Here is an 18,121-nt window from a genome sequence, read left to right as displayed (position 1 = left end):
TGCTTCTGGCAGGCAGCGGCTCCGAGCGCGCCAGTGATTTGAGGCAAGGCCTGTGTCATGGAGCTGCAGTCACGGTGTCCACCTTCCCCGGGAGGAGGAGCCCTAGATAGGGATGTGCTCGCATGTCCTCCCGAATGTTAAGCATGTGAAAAAGAACACACCAGGAAGCAGAGAGCTTACGTGTGTCATGAGGGGCTGGGAGCCAGCACTAGGTGATTTCCAGGGTCCGCTTCAGCTGAGAGTCTTGAAGATTCAGCGGGCCTTCATGTGGATGCTCAGAAAGAGTGAAGCAGGTGCTGCCTGGCGCCAGGGCTGAGCTTATCAGATGAACTTGATATTCATCCAAGAAGGGCCTAAGCAGATATTCATCCAAGAAGGGCCTAAGCATCCCTCTATGCAGGGCAGCCTGCCATTCACCCACCATCCTCTGTCAATTCCACCTCCCCTCTCAGCCAGATCCTGGCACGTCCTCATCACACACACTGGGTGCCTGCAACCTTGGAGTACCCTGGCCCTGGCCTCCCTCCCTCCCTCCAACTTTAGTCTTGTCATCTCATCAAAAGCCTTACCTGTTATCTGTCCCATCCCCTCAATGTCCTGTTCTATGGTAGATAAACTAATGCTTGTTAACGAGTGACTTACCACAACAGCCTCCCCTCAGCCATCGGAAGCATTTGCAGCTGTATATGAGGAAGAATTCTCCAAATCAGAAACAACCAATCAACCAGGGGCTGGGCAGCCTGTGGAGGAGTGAGGGTCCCTTCGCTGGGGTTGCGGAGGAGACCAAATGCCGATAGGGCAGGTGGCATGCGGGCTGAAACAGAGACCTTCACAGAAGCATCCGGAGACAGGGAGACAGAGAACGAGCAAGGGCTGGTTGGTGAAAGCCTTGGCTGCCCTTTGTATCTTTTTCTGAGAAACCAGGAGTTAAGCAGATGTCAAGCTCAAGGAAAACAGGACTAAAGCTTTAAAGCAGCAAACAGCACATTGAGGTGGACTGTAATTAACACTGTTTTTCCTCCGAGCCCTGGACAGCCATCTCATGCCTTCAGAGAGTACATGGGTCATCTCCTTCAAGAACAAGGGTCATGGCGGGGCACGGTGGCTCATGCCTGTAATCCTAGCACTTTGGGAGGCCGGGGCAGGCAGATTGCCTGAGCTCAGGAGTTCGAGACTAGCCTGGGCAACACGGTGAAACCCCGTCTCTACTAAAATACAAAAAATTATCCAGGCATGGTGGTGGGCGCCTGTAATCCCAGCTACTCGGGAGGCTGAGGTGGGAGAATTGCTTGAACCCAGTAGGTGGAGCTTGCAGTGAGCTGAGATCATGCCACTGCACTCCAGCCTGGGCGACAGAGAGAGACCCTGTCTCCATAAAAGAAAAAACCAAAAAAAAAGAAAAAAAAAAAAGAACAAGGGTCACGGTTTTATGAAAACTAGTGTATTTTTTCTGTCTTACATCATTTATCATTTTCTCTGTGTAGGAAAAGTGATCAAAATGGACCTCATCTTTTTCTTTTCTTTTTTATTTTTTTATTTTTTTGAGACGGAGTCTTGCTCTTTCTGAGCGAGCTTGTGGGACCTTGGCCTCAACGTGGCCTGAGTTCCTGAGGACCCCATATTTGACCCTACCGAGCCCAGGCCTGCCCTTTGAGCTCCACAATCAATTTCCTGGCTGCTTATAGGACATTTCACTTGGATGTCTCATAGCATCTCACATTTCATATGCTGGAAAAGGAACCCAGGTTTTCACTTCCAAAATGGTTTTTCTCCCCATTGCAGGAAATGGCATTACCACCCACCAGACGGCTCAAGCCAGAAGCTTGGAAATCATTCCTTATGATTTTCCTTCACTTCCCATCAGCAAATCCTGCAGGTTCTAGCCCTCAGTTTCTCTCCAATGTGCCCATTCCTCTCTGTCTCTTTTGCCATACTTGGACTAAGCCACCCTCTTCATTTCGTATCTGGGCTTGCACTGGAGTGTTCCAACTGGTTCCTCATTCCAATTTTGCCCAGTTTCAAGCTATGCTCTTCACAGCAGCCACAGTGATCTTTTCAACAGTGTCGACTAGATCCTGGCTCTGCTTAGCCCCCGAGAGTCCCTCCATTGCATTTAGAATAGATTCTAGACCCTTCCCAGGGCCCAGCAGGCCCTGCGGATTTGCCTTCTCACTTACTACCTTCCAGCCTCATCATCTTCCTCTCTGTTCCTCAGATATACCAAGCTCTTTCCCACATTGAGGTCTTTGCACTTGCAGTCCCCTTTGTCTGGGACATTCTTCCCCAAGAACTTTGCTCACCTGACTCCTTCTCAACCTCCAGTTTTAATGCCATGGCCTCTGAGAAAGGAGAATCCATTGCTATGGAGAATCTGTTCTTCTCCTCCCTCACAGCATCTTCTTTATGTGTTTTACAATTAAAAATAATTACAGGTGGTTATGAGAGCTGTTTGCCTGCTTGGACACTGTATCCTCTCCCAATGGAGTTTAAGTTTCACAAAGGAAGGGACCAATGCGTGCTGGAGTCTGCATACAAGAGCTGATTGTGTGCAATCTTCCCATTCAGTGATGTTATGTTGGTAAACTGAAACTGACCATGGTAGGAGGATTTACATCATGGTAATTGGCAAATATTACAAATAAGAATGATAGGAACTCTTTCCATCCCATCCTAAGAGCCAGAATCAGTGTGTCTGTCTCCCCACTTTATCCTTAGCATCTAGAACAATGCCTAGCTCACAACAGGTGATCTATATACGTTTGTTAAACGAGAAGGAAAAAATGAATAGAAATATTCAGGCTTCTAAGACCCTAACCTGCCAATAAGGGGTTAAAGGGGAAAATGATAGAGCCTCAGGGAGGGAAGGAACTTAGAGTACTGGATTTGGCTTCAGAAGTCCTGGTTCTATTGCCAGTATGGTTTCTAAATTGCTTTGCAACTTTGGACCAGTTTCTTACTTCACATGGCCCTCAGTTGTCTTATCTGTGAAAGGCACACACAGGACTAGATGATTTCAGTCCCTGTGTAGGATTTTTAAAAGCACATTTATGTACACCTTTACCACTTTCTTTACCCCCTCAACCCCCTTCCTGAGGTCACTTTTACTACACAACTTCAGAGGAAGCTGTTTACATTGTAGTGATGCAAATCATGTAGCGCACAGCCAGTACAGCTGTACGTGGCGGCCCTGCCCACACTGATTCTGGCTTCAGGCCATTTCAAATGGAGCTGAATTGGACTGTGAGTCCCTCCCTTTCCTGGCATACTAACCATCTCAAAGAGCTCAGACAGTTTGGTTTTGGTTTTCCAACTCCTAAGCTTGTCTCCTGCTTGTCATGGGTGTGTGGATCAAGAGCCCTGTGCATGTGGGATGTGCCCCAGCCCAGAGTGTTTGGGCAAAATAAGAGCAAGACAAGGCTCAGGGTATGCAATTTGTGGCAGGGCTTTCCCTCAGACGAGAGGAAGTAGGGTGAAGAGGACCCAGAGAACTACTGAGCCAGTCTGCCCTGCTCTTTGAATGCAAACTAAAAAAAGGAATTGTGGGGGCCCTTCCCTTCTAAGCCTGCCGGGCCCGCCCTCCAGTGGATATACCCACACCCATCCGAAAAGTTCTCTGGCTGCATGGAATTTAACATAGATCCACCAGATGCCATTGTCTAGGTTTGGTGGGGATGGCGGACTTTGGGGAGTGCAAGTGTTTTTGTTCTCTGAGGGTTATGCAGAGGTCTTTTTGGTTTTCAGTACAAGCCAATTTTTCATGGCTGCAAAACCATCTCAAATGTCTGCTGCTACTTTTAGGTCCTTAAAGGAGTCAAGGGCTCATGACTCCATCTGCCTTTGCTAGAAAATGAAGGACTACCATGCAAAGTGGTGAGCCCCCGTCACTGGAGGGATGCAAGTCTAGGGTGGCCATTTGTTTGGGATGTTCAGGCTCTGTTAAGGGCCCTCCCAGGCAGATACTTGGTGCTGAGGCCTCTCAGGGAACTCCTGAGGCCCAGGACCCCTCATGAACCTGTGCATGAGGAAGGACCAACCATGCACTGAGTGTACCCATTGTTTGGAAATAGAGTCCCTGTTGTCAACTTCTTTCTACTGTTACATCTGGATTTACAATCAGGATCGAGGTTCTGGCTCAGGAAATGTTCATGGCAGCATGGAAGCATAGTCCCTAAAGGGCTTTTAGAAACATGAAGGCCAAACGTTTATATTAGAAGTGATAGAATGGAAGTCTTGAGAGGTTTGGATTCTGGCTCTCTTGTTTAGCAGCAGATGTATGACCTTGGGCAAGACACTTGACCTCTCAGAATTGCAGTCGCTGGAGTCAGACTGCCTGGCTTCAAACACCAGGCTGTGACTTTATCATCCGGGTGATCTTGGCTAAGTTACTTAACTTCTATGTTAGCTAGTATTACTGTTGCCATTAACGTTTATTGAACACCTCATCCCTGCCAGACATTTTGTTTGTTTTTGGGCATTATTTCTCATTTTTATATTAATCCTACAAGGTAAGCATTATAATTTTGTTATACATTCTATAATTTTTGTTATACATTCTATATATTGTTATATTTTTGTTATACATACTCTAAAGAGAGGAAGTGAGTTGCCCAAGGTCACATACTTAAGTGTCGAGACCAGTGTTGAAACCTTATGTCAGTGGAACAGGCTCCTAATATGGACTTTGTTAAGTTCAGACTCAGTCTCTCCACCTGTGCAATGGGTTTCATGTCATCTCCCAAGCCACCAGGGCAGATTCTGGTTTGGTGGTTCCCAGGGATTGGACTGTAATCTGGGGTCTATATTCAGCTCCCACCATCTTCTCTGGGCACTCCCAGCTCCTTCTTGGGTGCTAAACAACATGGCCACATTCTGTGGCATATGGATGATGTCTGAATCACTACCCTTTTGTGGGAAATGAGGCATTTTAAATTCCTGCTGGATGCCCCCCGCCCCTTGTTTCCTAGGAAGTCCCATTATATAACTAGGTTTACACTGTGTAAAAACAAGGCCATTCCCCTGTCTCCTTGTGTCATCTCAGAGCCATAGTAAATAGTAACGAACAGCATGGGGCCAGCTGGGCCGACCTGGACTGCCTGCTGTGAGCCAATTTACTCCTTTCTAAGGTTCTCCTCCCTTCCAGGGCCCTTCCTTCCTTCAGCAACCTTCCTTGCCCTGCCCATTTGTAAGTGATGCTCAATGGCCACCAATCTCTTCTTTTCTGGAAAGAAAGTCTTTGATAACAAGTGGCCAGGGAAACGTCAGGAATGAATGTGTACCCACCTAGTGGCCTGGGGTCATAAGAAGGTTGATTGGCTTATCTAAAAGGGGTAATTGATTAGTAAATGGGATTTCTAGCAAATGTGACAGGCTGGCGGGGAGATTTTAACTGACTGATTGATTCATTCTTGAACTAGTTACCACTTGTGTACTCTGGCCAAGTATTGCTCTGGGCCCTGGAATGCATAAGGAAACTCAACAGACAAAAATCCTTGTTCTCAGGAAGATTACATTCCATTGAAGCAGGCAATATACAACATGAATAAATAAAACAGGTAATAATGTGAGATAGTATTAAAAGCCTCGGAGGCCAGGCGCGGTGGCTCACGCCTGTAATCCCAGCACTTTGGGAGGCCGAGGTGGGCGAATCCCAGCACTTTGGGAGGGCGAGGTGGGCAAAAGCCTTGGAGAGACTAAAGCAGGGAAGGGTATAGGAGGGGAGTTTATGCATTTGAATGCATGCAGGAGGGTTGAATTTTAGGTAGGAGCCCGAGGTAAGGCCTCAATGGGAGAAGCATGTTGGAGTAAAGACCTGCAGGAAGTGAGAGAGGTTCTCAGGGAACAGCATTCCAGGCAGAAGAAACAGCAAGTGCAAAGTCTAAGGTGCCTGGTGTGTTTCACGAACAGCCCGGAGGCCCTGGGGGTGGAGCGGAGTGAGCCAGTGGGGAAGGCACAGAGGATGAAGTCAGAAAGGCAGGGGAACCAGATCACACGGGACCTCTTACTCAGAGTAAGCCCTGGAGGGTTTGGAGCAGAGCAGGGACATGACATGATGTGACCTACATTCTGGTGGCAGCCCTCTGGCTGCTGGGTGGGAGATCCTCAAGGTACAAGGCCAGATGCAAGGAGGCCAGTGAGGGGGGCTGTCGCCACAGGCCATGGGAGCTTTTCTGTCCCCTTACCCCTCATGTAACCTGACTCCTGGCCTTCGTCTTTTGGGCTGAGCAGAGTGGGGAAGACGGATGGGAGATCAGAGCCTTCACACAAGGGTGATGTGGGGCCAGCCTGGGTGGGGGTGGCGGTGAGGGGCTGGGTTTCAGATGGGCTAGAATGCAGACAGATCCATGCTGAAAAGAGAGGACTTTATGTAGCCCAGAAATATGTACAATTATTATTATGTGTTTATTAAAAATTTTTAAAAAGAGAGTTAAGAGCAGTGATACCCTCAGTGGCAACTGGGACACGTTCAGGATGACGGCAGGGCCTGCTGCTGAGCCTGCCGGTGTCTTTGCCCCTGGCTGGCCTCACCATCAGCAGCAAGCACATTCCACAGCTGACGTTTGGCTTGTGGTCTGGCCTAGCCCTCTGGTTGGTTTCTTCTGCTCTAAGAGGCTTTTAAAGTCAGAATTTGAGTTCTCTTTAAGTTTGGGGCATGAATCACTGCTTCTGGGCCTGGAAAGGGGTGGAGGGACAGAGGCTCCGTGCTGCGGGGTGCTCTGCCTCACTCAGGCTCACACCACTGAGGCACGTCTGTGTGAAAGCTCCCAGTCAAACCACTCCAAGTCTGACTACTCACTGGCATGCTCCCAAGAAACATTCCCCCCTGCCTGAGCGCCACCTCCACCTGCCCACGAGCACTACAAAGTCATCGTTCAGGCCTGACTCAACTTCCCCTGTAAAACCTCTAGTCCTCTCACACCTCTCTTCAGGTTGGTGACACCGCCCTTGGTCTCCCAGACACCTTTCCTTTTCTGGTGACCGGGCCCTGTTAAATTCTATCCCCCTGGGTTCACTCCTTTTGCATTTCACCACCTCACTTCACTCTGGCGTCCCCTTGCTGGGTCGCTCCAGTAGCCATCTTATCATTCCACCTGCTCCCCATCGTAGCCCTGCTGTATCCAGCCTCCCCCTCCCACCTGAGGAAGCTCCTCCAAGCACAGATAGAACATGTCACTGCTCTCCCTCAGAAACCTTCCATGGCTCCCATCTGCTAAACCCAAATGCCTTAGTTGGCTTTCGGTTTCCTCTCAGTGACCTCAGCCCACTGTTCTGTTCTTGCCGTTCCTCACAGGACACACTCCAGCATCCTGCCAACCAAACCTCAGGCAGTTTGCCCACATGAACTCTCTACCTAACCCTCTTGCTGCCAGACCCAGTCCTTCTTGCATTTACAAACAATCTGTCTCCACCTCTCAAATCCCAGAGTCCCTTATCTGTAGCTGTCTCGTAGTCATTACTTCCTCCCTTGCATTGTAGTTATTTATCCAAAAATCTCTCTCCTGCTAAACCATAAGCTCCTTGAAAGTCAGGAGTTATCTCTTCTCATCTTTTATCCCCCAGAGCACCTCCCAGGGCCTGACTCACAAAGGCTATTGTGCTGTCACCTCCTGGAGTGCATGTGCAAAGAAATTTAAGACATTTACCCTGCCCTTAAATAGCTTTCCATTTACTTGGACAGACAGTTCTTTTGTTCATTCAACACATCTTAATTGAGTGCCTGCTATGTCTGGTGCTGTGCAAGACCTGGGGGTACAGCGGCTGATTAGAGATATGGTCCCTGTTCTCCTGGTACTCCCTCTGCAGCAGGGGAGATGTGCAGTCAGCTGGAATACTGTGTGGTGGGGAAGGTACAGGATACCTTGGAATCACACAAGTGGGGGCCCCACTTGACTGATTGAGGGGGTCAGGGGAGGTTTTCAGGAGGAAGTGGTGACCAAGCAGAGACCTGAAGAATAAGTGGGGTGCAGCCAGGAGAATTGAGCGGGAGGGTAGAATCAGACATAGGCACCAACAGGAGTGAAGGCCAGGGACAGTTCAGTGTGTTTAAGAAACTAAGAAGCTCGGTTTCATTGGGGCTGCTGTTGGGGTGTGCCCGTGCCCAAACGTATGGCTCTGTTAGAGGTGAGTCCTGAGTGCAGGCCATTCCTACCTGGTCTAGTTGGCTCTGTCAAAGAGTCTGGACTCAACCCAATGGTAGTAGAGAGCCACTGAGGATTTAGGGAGGAAAGGAAGACAGCTCCGTTTGTTTTTGAGCCTCACTTTGACAGCTGTGGAGAAAGCTCTGGATGAAAGGGGGCAAGAGGGACAATGAAACCTGAGCTGGGGACCTTAGGGAGGTCCTGGAGTCCCCCTGCTCAGCCCACCCCCCAGGCCAGCCTCCTTCTTGCTGACGGACTATTCCTTCCTCACCCAGCCTGGGCTTGTCGTTGCTGGTGTTCCATCCCGAGTCAGGTGATTCCTTCGCCTGAACCCTCACTTCAACTTCAGCAGAGCCCAAGATCACAGGGTTGGAATGACCCTAATGGACTTCGATCAACCCCTGCCAACACCTCCCATAACCCCCCGCCCCAGTGCTGGTGCATCTGTCTGTGGACAGCTCTGACTGGCATCCTCAGCCAAATCAATCTATCTGTAGCTCTTCTTTGGTTTTCCTGGCCTCCCCCTTGGGACCACACAGGGATCAAGTAGCTTATGCCTTGTAGGGGACAAGGAGAGTATCACCAATGAATCACTCCCCACCTACCAACTCCAATCTGCAAAGTCCACCTTGCACTCAGCTTCTCAAACTCTCAAGCTGTGTCTCCAACCCAACCCAGCTGTGAAGCCTGTAGCACTGCAGGCTGGGCAGTTCCAGAAGGACTGAGAGTCAGGAGAACTGAGAACTGGTTAAATCTTGGCTTTACCACTGGTGTTGTCTGACCCCAGGCAAGTCATTTCCCTTCCCTGGAGAGTGTTTGGTTTTTTATTTTTATTTTTTTGCTTGATTGGGGACTGGGTTTACATTATACCAGTGATCCTCCATCTTGGATGCCCATTAGAATTATTGGACAGCTTCGAAAAATGTCCCTGCTGGCCCCAATGTGGAGAGTGATGATGTGTTCTGGGGTGGGGCCGGCACGACAGTTTTCTTCTACATCGTTGTTCTCACACTCACCCAGGATGAAGGACCACCAGATCTGCTGGTCCCTGCCTTCCCTCCTAGCACTGACTCTCTACAATTCCATGCCAGAATGAGATGGGAGGCCCATGTGGGCAGGTGAACAGGAGTCACCCCTGATTTAGAAGTGCTGACCCTGGAGGACCATGCCAATATAAATACTTGGGGCTGCCGAAAGGCCAGGAATTTTAAGTACCAGCTTCTCAAGTCTGCCAAGGTGGAAACTCCAGAGCCCAATGTTGAGGATGCAGAGATCCCCTAAAAAGGTTCCCAAAGAAGTCTTGGGGCAATAACTGGAGACAGAATCATCTTCATTCCATGGCTTAAAAATGACCTCACAGCCTCAGCGTGTGCCTTTAGAACTGCTCCACGGACATCCCCTGCCCTCCACGTATATCAGTGTTTGGAATGAGTCCTGCAGTCTGTGGGATCTGTGGGGCGCCTTCTGCATGTTCCTTGAGGCAGAGACTGTGCTTTATCTAATTTGGAATTCCCAGAACTTGGAGGTGCCTGGGGCTTAGTGGGTGCTCAGTACATGCTGGTAAAATGGACAGGCCACTCAGTTTTTTTCATCTGTAAAGTGGGATCATGGTGTCTTCCTTGCCAAACAACAGGCCCATGGGGAGAGCCATGTAAGCAGGGCTGGTTTGATGAGCGCTTGGCCTGTACAGTGGCTGAGGGCCTCGTGTTCACAAAGGCCCTGCACTTGGTAAATGCTCTGCTGTGGCCATCTAGAAATTAATAATAATTTTAGAACAAGGGGTCTCACATTTTCATTTTGCACTGGGTCCTTCAGATGAAGTAACTGCTCCTGCATGTGTCATATGTGGTTTGAATAAACCCAGAGAACCCTGCCTACAAACTATTGATGGGACTTTATTATGGCCACCGATCTCTGAATGTAGGTGGCTTTGAGTGCCAGGGAGAGAGCAATTCCAGGAGATGGAGAGGGAATGGAGACTGCTTTGTGCCTTTCTGCCTGGAGGAAGTGGGGACAAGGGCTTCAGTTTCTCTATCCATCCAATGAACACACCTGTCTCAGCAGGACCTCTGACCTCACCTGGCCTGGCCTGACTGGAGAAGGAATGTCGGGAGTGCTCTTTGCAGAGCTACACCCACTTGCCCATTCCACAATTTTTCCATGGCCTTCCTGAGGCCCAGTCCTCTCATCTTCAGGGAAGAAATGGGTCCTGAAAATCCGCAGGGTCAGGATTTCTGGTTGTCTGGCCCAGCTGAGTGATGCTGCTGGGGGAAGAAAGCTGTCAGCACCAGCTGCGCAGGCAGGAACCCCTTCTCTGTGTCATCCTGTTTGGAATCCCGGAGTGCATTGCTATAGCAACTTGCCTAATTCACCCCACATGCCACGTGGAAAAACCTCTGCCCGCTTTAGAGCTGCATCACCCAAGCCACAAGCCGGGTTCTTCTACATTGTAGAATGAGGCTGCCCATCAGCAACAAAGGCTGGGGTAGGACGTATCTGACCAGTGATGCAGTAGGGGGCTGAGTGGTTGGACTACACCAGGTAGGTCTTCCAGCCTCACCTGTTTCATCTGCTGGCTGGCCCTTGTGCCTGACATCCTACCATTAGCCCTTTATTCCTTGGGCTAAAGGCACAGCCAGTTGAAATGGAAATCCCTCTGGGTAGAACACATCACGTTGTCATCACTTATTAGTGCGGTTCAACGTGAGTTAACTCATTAGGCCTGAAGCTCAAAGAAGGTTCTGATTAGCGGAATGGGAGCAGGCGGGGCAGGCAGGAGAAGGTCACCAAACCTTGACCCTGAGAATGGGCTGGAATGACAGCCCCTGGGAAGTCAGTGTTCCAGAGTATTGGGCACCTGGGGGCAGGTGGCAGAGCCCGGTGGGCCCTGAGCCGGGTGGGGAGAGGGGAGGGGGAGAGACGTTCTCACATAATAAGTCATCATAGGAGGACCACTTCTACCAAGCCAGCATCTTGTTGGAGGAGTCACTGTCTAGCTGGGCCTATAAACTGGTGCCCCTGTGGGGGTGGCTGTTTGCATACTGATCTCAATTCCCCAACAATTCCCCAATTCCTCAGTTCCTCAGCTATTGAAGACAGCTCCTTCAACAAGGACAACTTACTGTCTTTCTGTGCTCTCAAGGTCCATTTCCTGAAGAGAGTATGGTGCATGGATTAAAAGTAATGGCCCTTGTAATCCCAGCACTTTGGGAGGCCGAGGCAGGCAGATCACCTGAAGTCGGGAGTTCAAGACCAGCCTGGTCAACATAGTGAAAACCTGTCTCTCCTAAAAATACAAAAATTAGCTGGGTATGGTAGCACAGACCTGTAATCCCAACTACTCAGAAGGCTGAGGCAGAAGAATCACTTGAACCTGGGAGGTGGAGGTTGCAATGAGCTGAGATCATACCACTGCACTCCAGCCTGGGTGACAGAACAAGACTGTCTCAAAAAAAAAAAAAAAGCAGTGGCCTTGGGATCAGAAAAATCCTGACAATGCCTCTTAGTCTATCGACATGACCTTGGATAAGCCATTTAACTTTCTATGTGTAACCCGGTAGTGGAATGGCAGAATTGTAGTAGTGACTTCGTGCAACTGTAGCAAGGCCTTATTGAGATGTGAGAAGGTGCTTGACACAGTGCCTGGCATCAATCAAATATTAAATGATGGGAAGAGTAATAATGCTTCTGTTAGCTGGGGGCTTATTGGGTGCCAGACACTGTTCTCAGCACTTGACACAAATGAATTACATATGGACCATTTAACCTGATTGTTGTCCTATGAAGTCATTATTCTGACCATTTTACAGTTGAGAAAAATGAGGCCTGGGGGGCTTATCCAGAGTCACCCAGGTAGAAAGGATTTGCATGCGGGCAGTCTGGGTCCTAAGCCCACACACATGCTGATTATTCCTGCTGCGTGGTGAGTGCTTCAGTGAAGGAGGAAGTGAGAAACAGCAGGGAGGGGGTTTGGCCTCACTGACTTTTTCCTCCAGGTGGGATTTCACACGTCTTGTGACTCAGGTCTTAAGTATACAGTATGAAAACTCTCCATGGAATTTTTTTGCAGCTCACTTATTTTAGATTTACAAGATGACCAACACCAGTCTCTTCCTCTCCTTCTCCTGTCAGTGGTAACAAACTTAATGGGCATTTGAAGAAGAATTCACACAGTTAGTATCTGCATGATGGGGTTGTGGAGGGTCGCCCTTGGACCACAGCTTCTATAGAAAGCACTCCATGCTGAAGATGTGTGGGTGTCTTTGGAGCTCACGACTGCTTAGGGAAAAGTTCCAAATGGCTATGAATCCTTGATGGTAGCCTACAGTTGGTGGGGAGTGGGTGGGCAGGGAAGGGGACTTCAGTGATTAGGATTAGCAGAGATACCATTTTTGAACCGTATTAGAGGATTTTTAAGGCTCATTTTGCAGCTGATCTTCCCCGAGTCAGCCAGAGCCCATCACTGCCTGGGGAGGGTTATGATGGATTCTAGAACAATGTTCAACTTTGACTCCCAAAGTAAGCTCTGGAAGCCCATGATGAGACAATAACACCCAAAGTCAGGCATTGTGGAGAAGACACAGGGGCTTTTAAAATTCCCCAAATTCTCTTCTACATAGCAAGAGCCAAGCCAGCTCAGCTTAGAACATAGTTTTATCCTAAGTGATAGGAGCTGGGGTGTTGGTGGAAGGGAGGGAGAGTGGAAGGGAAGGTCCCTGCTGTTAGAAGAAGGAAGAGCTCCCCACTACAGGAGGGTAGAAAAAGAGGTTCAGAGAGGGCAAGGTTGAGAGGTAAGATACTGTCTGAGTTCTTCCAGGGCTCACAGCCTTGTGTGGATGGGCTGGGAATGGTGGGACAAGCGTGGAGATAGACATCCCATCTCTAGGGGTCCACTATGGGTAGAGTTGGGAGCATGGTGAGTAAGTAGAAAAAGAATGAGACTCCAGGGCCTGCTTGTGATATGGAAAGATCCAGAAGCTCCTCAGCTAATGGTAGCTGAGGGGCTTGCCTGACAAGTTCCCAGGAGGTGGGCGATGGGGTGGCGAAGTGACAAACTTCCCCTTCTTCCCTGCTTTCCACTGGGAAGGAGAGGCTGGGAGCAGGTCTTGGACCTCTGTAGCCTTTGTACACCCGTGGTGTCTAACACTGTGCTTTTCCACAGGATACTTTCTGTTGGGTAGGACCTCCACCCACAAGGGCCATGTTGCATGGTATAGGCCTTCTCTACTTTCACACCACAATACATCCACATCAAGAGCATACTGACTTCAAGACAGCCCCGATGGCAAACAAACAAAGAAAACAACAACCCTGAGTTCTTATTATGATCAAGAGTTTGGGCCAAGGCTTTGGAGGAGGGACTAGGAAAGTCTTAACTTATTTGGGGCCCTGGCATGTATATCTCCTCTGATTCTTCAATGCACTTCCTCTAAACTTCTCTTGCAAACGTGAGTTTGAAAATTCTATCTCTGTGTCCTTAGATCCTGAAGAGTCAAAACCTTGAGTGCTGCTGCTGCTGCTGATGATGTTGGAGAAGAAAGACAACCTCCTTGAGTGCTTAATACATGCCTAGCACTTTCTAAGCATTAATCTTTGTGATAACTCTAAGTTCTATTATTACCCCCACTTTGTAGGTGAGGAAACTGAGGCACAGAGCCATGGAGTAACTTGCCAAGGGCATAGAGCCTTAACCGGTAGGGCGTAGGCCAATCCCAGGCAGTGAAACTCCAGGGCCTCCACCCTTACACTGTGTCTGATCTCCCTTTGTGTCTTTATGGAGCCTGGCAGATAACAGGTGCTCAGCAAAGATTATGCTCCTAAGAATCATCACCCTTACTACAGATAGGTTATAACTGTAAAGCTCTGGTCAATTGATCTCCTCTCTCTTTGGACTTGATTACTTCTTTTTTTAGGCTTTCCTGATAGTTTTGTCTACCCCATCACGCTGGCCAGCCTGCAGCAGGAGCTCTGGGAGCTCTGGGAGAGTAGATGCTCTGAGGTCTCACTCTCAACGTGGCCTCTGACAGATTCCCTGCCCAGACAAACTGCCATCACCAGTAGACAAGCTTCCCGGTAATCCTCACATTGAATCCATGCAATGCACGGATGAGAGGTCAACATCAGTCCTGTCCTGGAGCCTGAGGAATGAACCCAGTGATCCCTGAGACCCTTCTAGTCTTCAAAGTCCACACTGACCAGAGTGGTTTAAAAATATTCATCATCTTCTTTAATTAGTCTCAGAAAATAACACTCCAAAATACGAACATTCTCACTTTAAGGCCCATGCACACTCTACACACTTTTTCAGGGCCAGTTCAAATGATATCTCCTCCTCCAGGAAGACTTCCTTGCTTAATCTGGCTGAAATTGAACTTGTCTTGTTTGAACACCCAGCCCTTTGTTTCCCCGTGCCATTCACGCCCTCGTGCCTCTGTTTAGCTTTCCCTGGCCTTGGCTTGTTCTCAGTTACAGGCAAGACCCAGATTGCACACATGCTTGGGCCCCACCCCCAGCTCCTTGCAAGCAGATGTCGTTGTTCCAACATTGATTGATATGTTTAATGAATCCCATATTTCAAGAATGCAACTGACCAGACGTAACTCAGGAGTGGTTTTTGCCATATAAGCAGAGCTCTGAGTCACAAATCCTGTGTCTTCAGAGGTCCTTTAATATCCTTGTTCTTCACCACCTCCTCCTTGAGTAGCAACAACATTAACAACCATTGATTAAAGCCTACTGTGCACCCAGCCCTGTGTTAAGGTCCTTTCTTACAGTGCCTTACTGCATCCTGACAGCTTGACTGATAAGGAATTTGTGTCTCCATTCCTCACATAAGGAAACCTGTTGGAAAGGTTGCATTACCAGTCCGATATTGAACAGCTAGCGGGATGTAGAGCCAGAAGTGGAAGCCAGGTCTGATTCCAAAGCTATTGCTCTTAGCTTCCTGAGGTCCAGGCTGTCCTTAGCCCCTAAGGCAGCCACTCCTTCCCAAGGTTCTGATGGAGCCACCTATCTGGAGTCACACAGGACTGCGTCTCTTTTCTTGTGGCTGGATCGCTTTTCTTGTGGCTGGATCTCGAGTGATATGAGGACAGCTCCTGGAGAAGATTCTCCCCTCCTGTCTAAATGCACCTAAATGGGCTTGGCCTCCTCGGCAGCTGGCTTCTAGATGCATGTTGGCCTGGTGGCAGTTCTTCCCCTGCTCTCCCTTCCAAGCCCCCACAGCTCAATGCATCCATGATTGTTTTAAACTGTGACTCTAGGAGTCCACTAGCCAGAGGCCCATTCAACCATGGGCCCTCTGAGAAGCTCCTCTGCAGACCGACAGGAGGGCGGACTTGCTTTGCGTGGTACCCGGGGACTGGGGCAAACGGCTGCGGGATGGGGGTCTCCACCTGAGCTCCCTGAGGGCACCTCTCCCACTACCACCGCATCTGACCCCCACTACTGGCCCCAGCTCGGGCCTGGATCCCACGCAGAAGGGAAGGCAAGGTCGAGCGCCCACGCCCGCCAGGCCAGTAACCTAGGCACTGGCCCTTGCTGGAGCACTGGGCCGCCTTCCACAGAACAGCATCACTGGCGGCCGCCCCCGTGGAGGGTGGAGCCGGAGCGCCCGGCGTGTGACGGCCGGGGCCGGGGTACCCTAGGGAGGAGAGCCCAGGGCTGGCCTCCCGCTCCTGGCCGTGCGCCCCTCGGACCGGAGGTTCCTGCCGCGCCCAGACACCTGGAGTGCATTAGGCGGCGGCGCGCGTCTAGGCGACGGCGGCTTTCCCCAGATTATTGAATAATTGCATAATTCCGAGCGCGGGTTGGGAGGCGATGCTGGGTCCCTACCCCGGGTGTCAGGTAACGTTTCCCGGGGTCCTACGTTGCGTGGCTGCGTCCCGCCGCTGCTGGCCGGGCCTACGAGGGCTAGCCCCCGCCTACTGGCCATAGCCCAGGGGCTTTGCTCTGTCTTTGGCCGGAGGGACTCTGGGCAGCCCTCATCCCCACCCCTCAGCCCTCCGGGGCCGCCGCGCCAGCTCTCCAAACTTTGAGATGCTTCCCCGGAGCCAGGGAGGGCAGCTGGGGCACACTCTCTCGGCGTTCTCCCCTTCCCCAGCCGGGGCCGCGCGCCCTCGGCGCTCCCGGGACACCCGAGTGCCACTGGCAGCCGTGCGGGAACCCCGGCGTGGGCCTTGGAGGCACCCAAGGCGCCCAGGAGGGTCACCAGCTCTGGGCGCTTTTCAACTCAAGCCTCTTTAACTCTTCCCAAACACACCAGAGTCCCAGTTCTCAACAGCCTCCGCGCACCTCCCTCTTGTTTGCGAAACTTGACGGAACCGCTAGACTGGGGCCGGTCCCTAGGGGACCCACGTCCCCAAGAGCAGCCAAGGTCTGACCCTGGGAGGAGCGTCGCGTCCCGATCTGGCAGCTGTATCCAAGCCCCGAGGGCCCAGGGAGGGACTCCGAGAGGCAAGGGGAGGCAGAGGGTGAGCACGTACCTGGCCACAAGCTGAGGGCCCAGGCCACCACCAGGCCCCTAGGCAGGTCCATGGCCCGCGGTGCGGCGGTGGGGTCCGGTGTGCAGCGGCGGCGGGGGGGCGGCGAGCCAGAGCGGCAGCCTCCTCGGCGCGGCGCCTGCAGCCTGCACTGCGCGGGGCTCCGGGCTCCCTGACAGCAGCGGCTCATTCAGAGGAAGTGGGAGGGCTCGAGCGGCGGGGAGGGGCGCCGGACACCACTCCGGCTCGGGCTCTGGGCCACCTGGGCAGGCGGCGCGCTGCCTCGACGCGCCTCCACAGCGCTCCTTCTCCGCCAACCCCACGTCAGCCTCTGGAGAAAACTCCAGAGAACCGCTCCTGGGAACCCCCTCACCAATGTAGCACCGCACGGCCTCAGTCAGATTCTGTTCAGGAAAAGCGGTTTCTATTCCCATTTCCCAGTAAGAAGAGATTCACAAAACTCAGAGGGTACCCAAGTTGACCCAAGTTGACTGAGAAACACCTGCTGGAACTCAGGTCTCCCTTGGCCAAGTGAGTGGATGTCCCTCAAAGGTCCATTCTGAGACATCCCGGTGTCTCCCCGCACCCTGAGGCTTGAATTGTAGAGGCTACAGTGTTTCTTCTGACCCTGGAATACGTGCAGATTCGTCTCCACTGCCACTCCCCAAGCCTCCACACCTGAGGCATTCCAAAGCACCCAGGAACACCGTATACTCCTTCTTACCCTAACATGAAGCTCTTCTTTGGAACCCTGCCACCTTCTTTCCCCCTTCTAATCACTGACAGTTAAATTCAATGCACATTTATCTCAAGAGCTTTAAATCCAGGCCGTGGACCTCCACCTCGTGTGTGGAGGCTGGCTTTTCCAGCAATGGAGTAAGCCAAGGCAGAGGGTAAGATGGCCAGGATGCAGGGAAAGCCACAGCACAGCGCCCTTTCCCCACTTTCTCAAGAAAGGCTTCCTTCACCCCCTCTTCCCGTCCCCACCAGGTAGGGTCCCAGACACATGCTGATATTCCCCAGCCCGTTCTCCCTCATTTCTCTTCATTGTGCTTAGCAGAGGAGCTAGACATCAATTGGTGTGATTATTTGACTAACTTTTCTCTCCTGTGCAGACTGAAAACACCAACAGGGTAGAAATCTCTGGTTCACAACGGAGGACTAAGCCCCCAACACCCAAGAACAAAGTAGGTGGGTGGGTGGATGGATGGGTGAGTACAGGTGGTATGTGGGTGCACAGAGGATAGAGTGTTCTATCCGGGAGGTATTGGATGGGCTTCCCAGAGGAGACGATGTTCAGACAGGGCCCCTGAAGATGAGCTGGAGTTTGAGAAGACCCAGGTTAACATAAGAGAAGTGGGCATTGTGCTCATCTCCCAACCTCACTCTCTTTTGGGTGGCTATCTGGGTTTTACTTCAGTATCTTCACCTCTCCCATTCAGCCACAGACTTGGGGAAGGTGATTCTGTCCCTGGGGTGTGTGTGTGTGTGTGTGTGTGTGTGTGT

At 50.9% G+C, this 18,121-nt stretch overlaps 1 protein-coding gene across 3 annotated transcripts in view; it reads right to left on the bottom strand.

The window, feature by feature from the left end:
* The window catches only part of ITGA11 (integrin subunit alpha 11), a 134,827-nt gene extending 118,011 nt beyond the window's left edge, over nucleotides 1-16,816 (bottom strand). The window contains exon 1 of one of the 3 annotated variants that reach the window (XM_017851146.1): nucleotides 16,619-16,816. In XM_017851146.1, coding sequence (XP_017706635.1) covers nucleotides 16,619-16,805 — 187 coding nt within the window. In that variant the 5' untranslated portion in view covers nucleotides 16,806-16,816. Of the gene's footprint in view, nucleotides 1-180; nucleotides 280-16,618 lie in introns of those variants that run through there. The other 2 variants (XM_017851148.1, XM_017851147.1) reach the window with 2 other exon arrangements.
* Between the last annotated feature and the right edge of the window lie 1,305 nt (nucleotides 16,817-18,121).

This window comes from Rhinopithecus bieti, unplaced genomic scaffold (assembly GCF_001698545.2).
Source record: "Rhinopithecus bieti isolate Rb0 unplaced genomic scaffold, ASM169854v2 scaffold_31548, whole genome shotgun sequence".
In the NCBI taxonomy this organism is placed as follows: Eukaryota; Metazoa; Chordata; class Mammalia; order Primates; family Cercopithecidae; genus Rhinopithecus; species Rhinopithecus bieti.
This window is presented reverse-complemented; position numbering and strand designations above follow the sequence as displayed.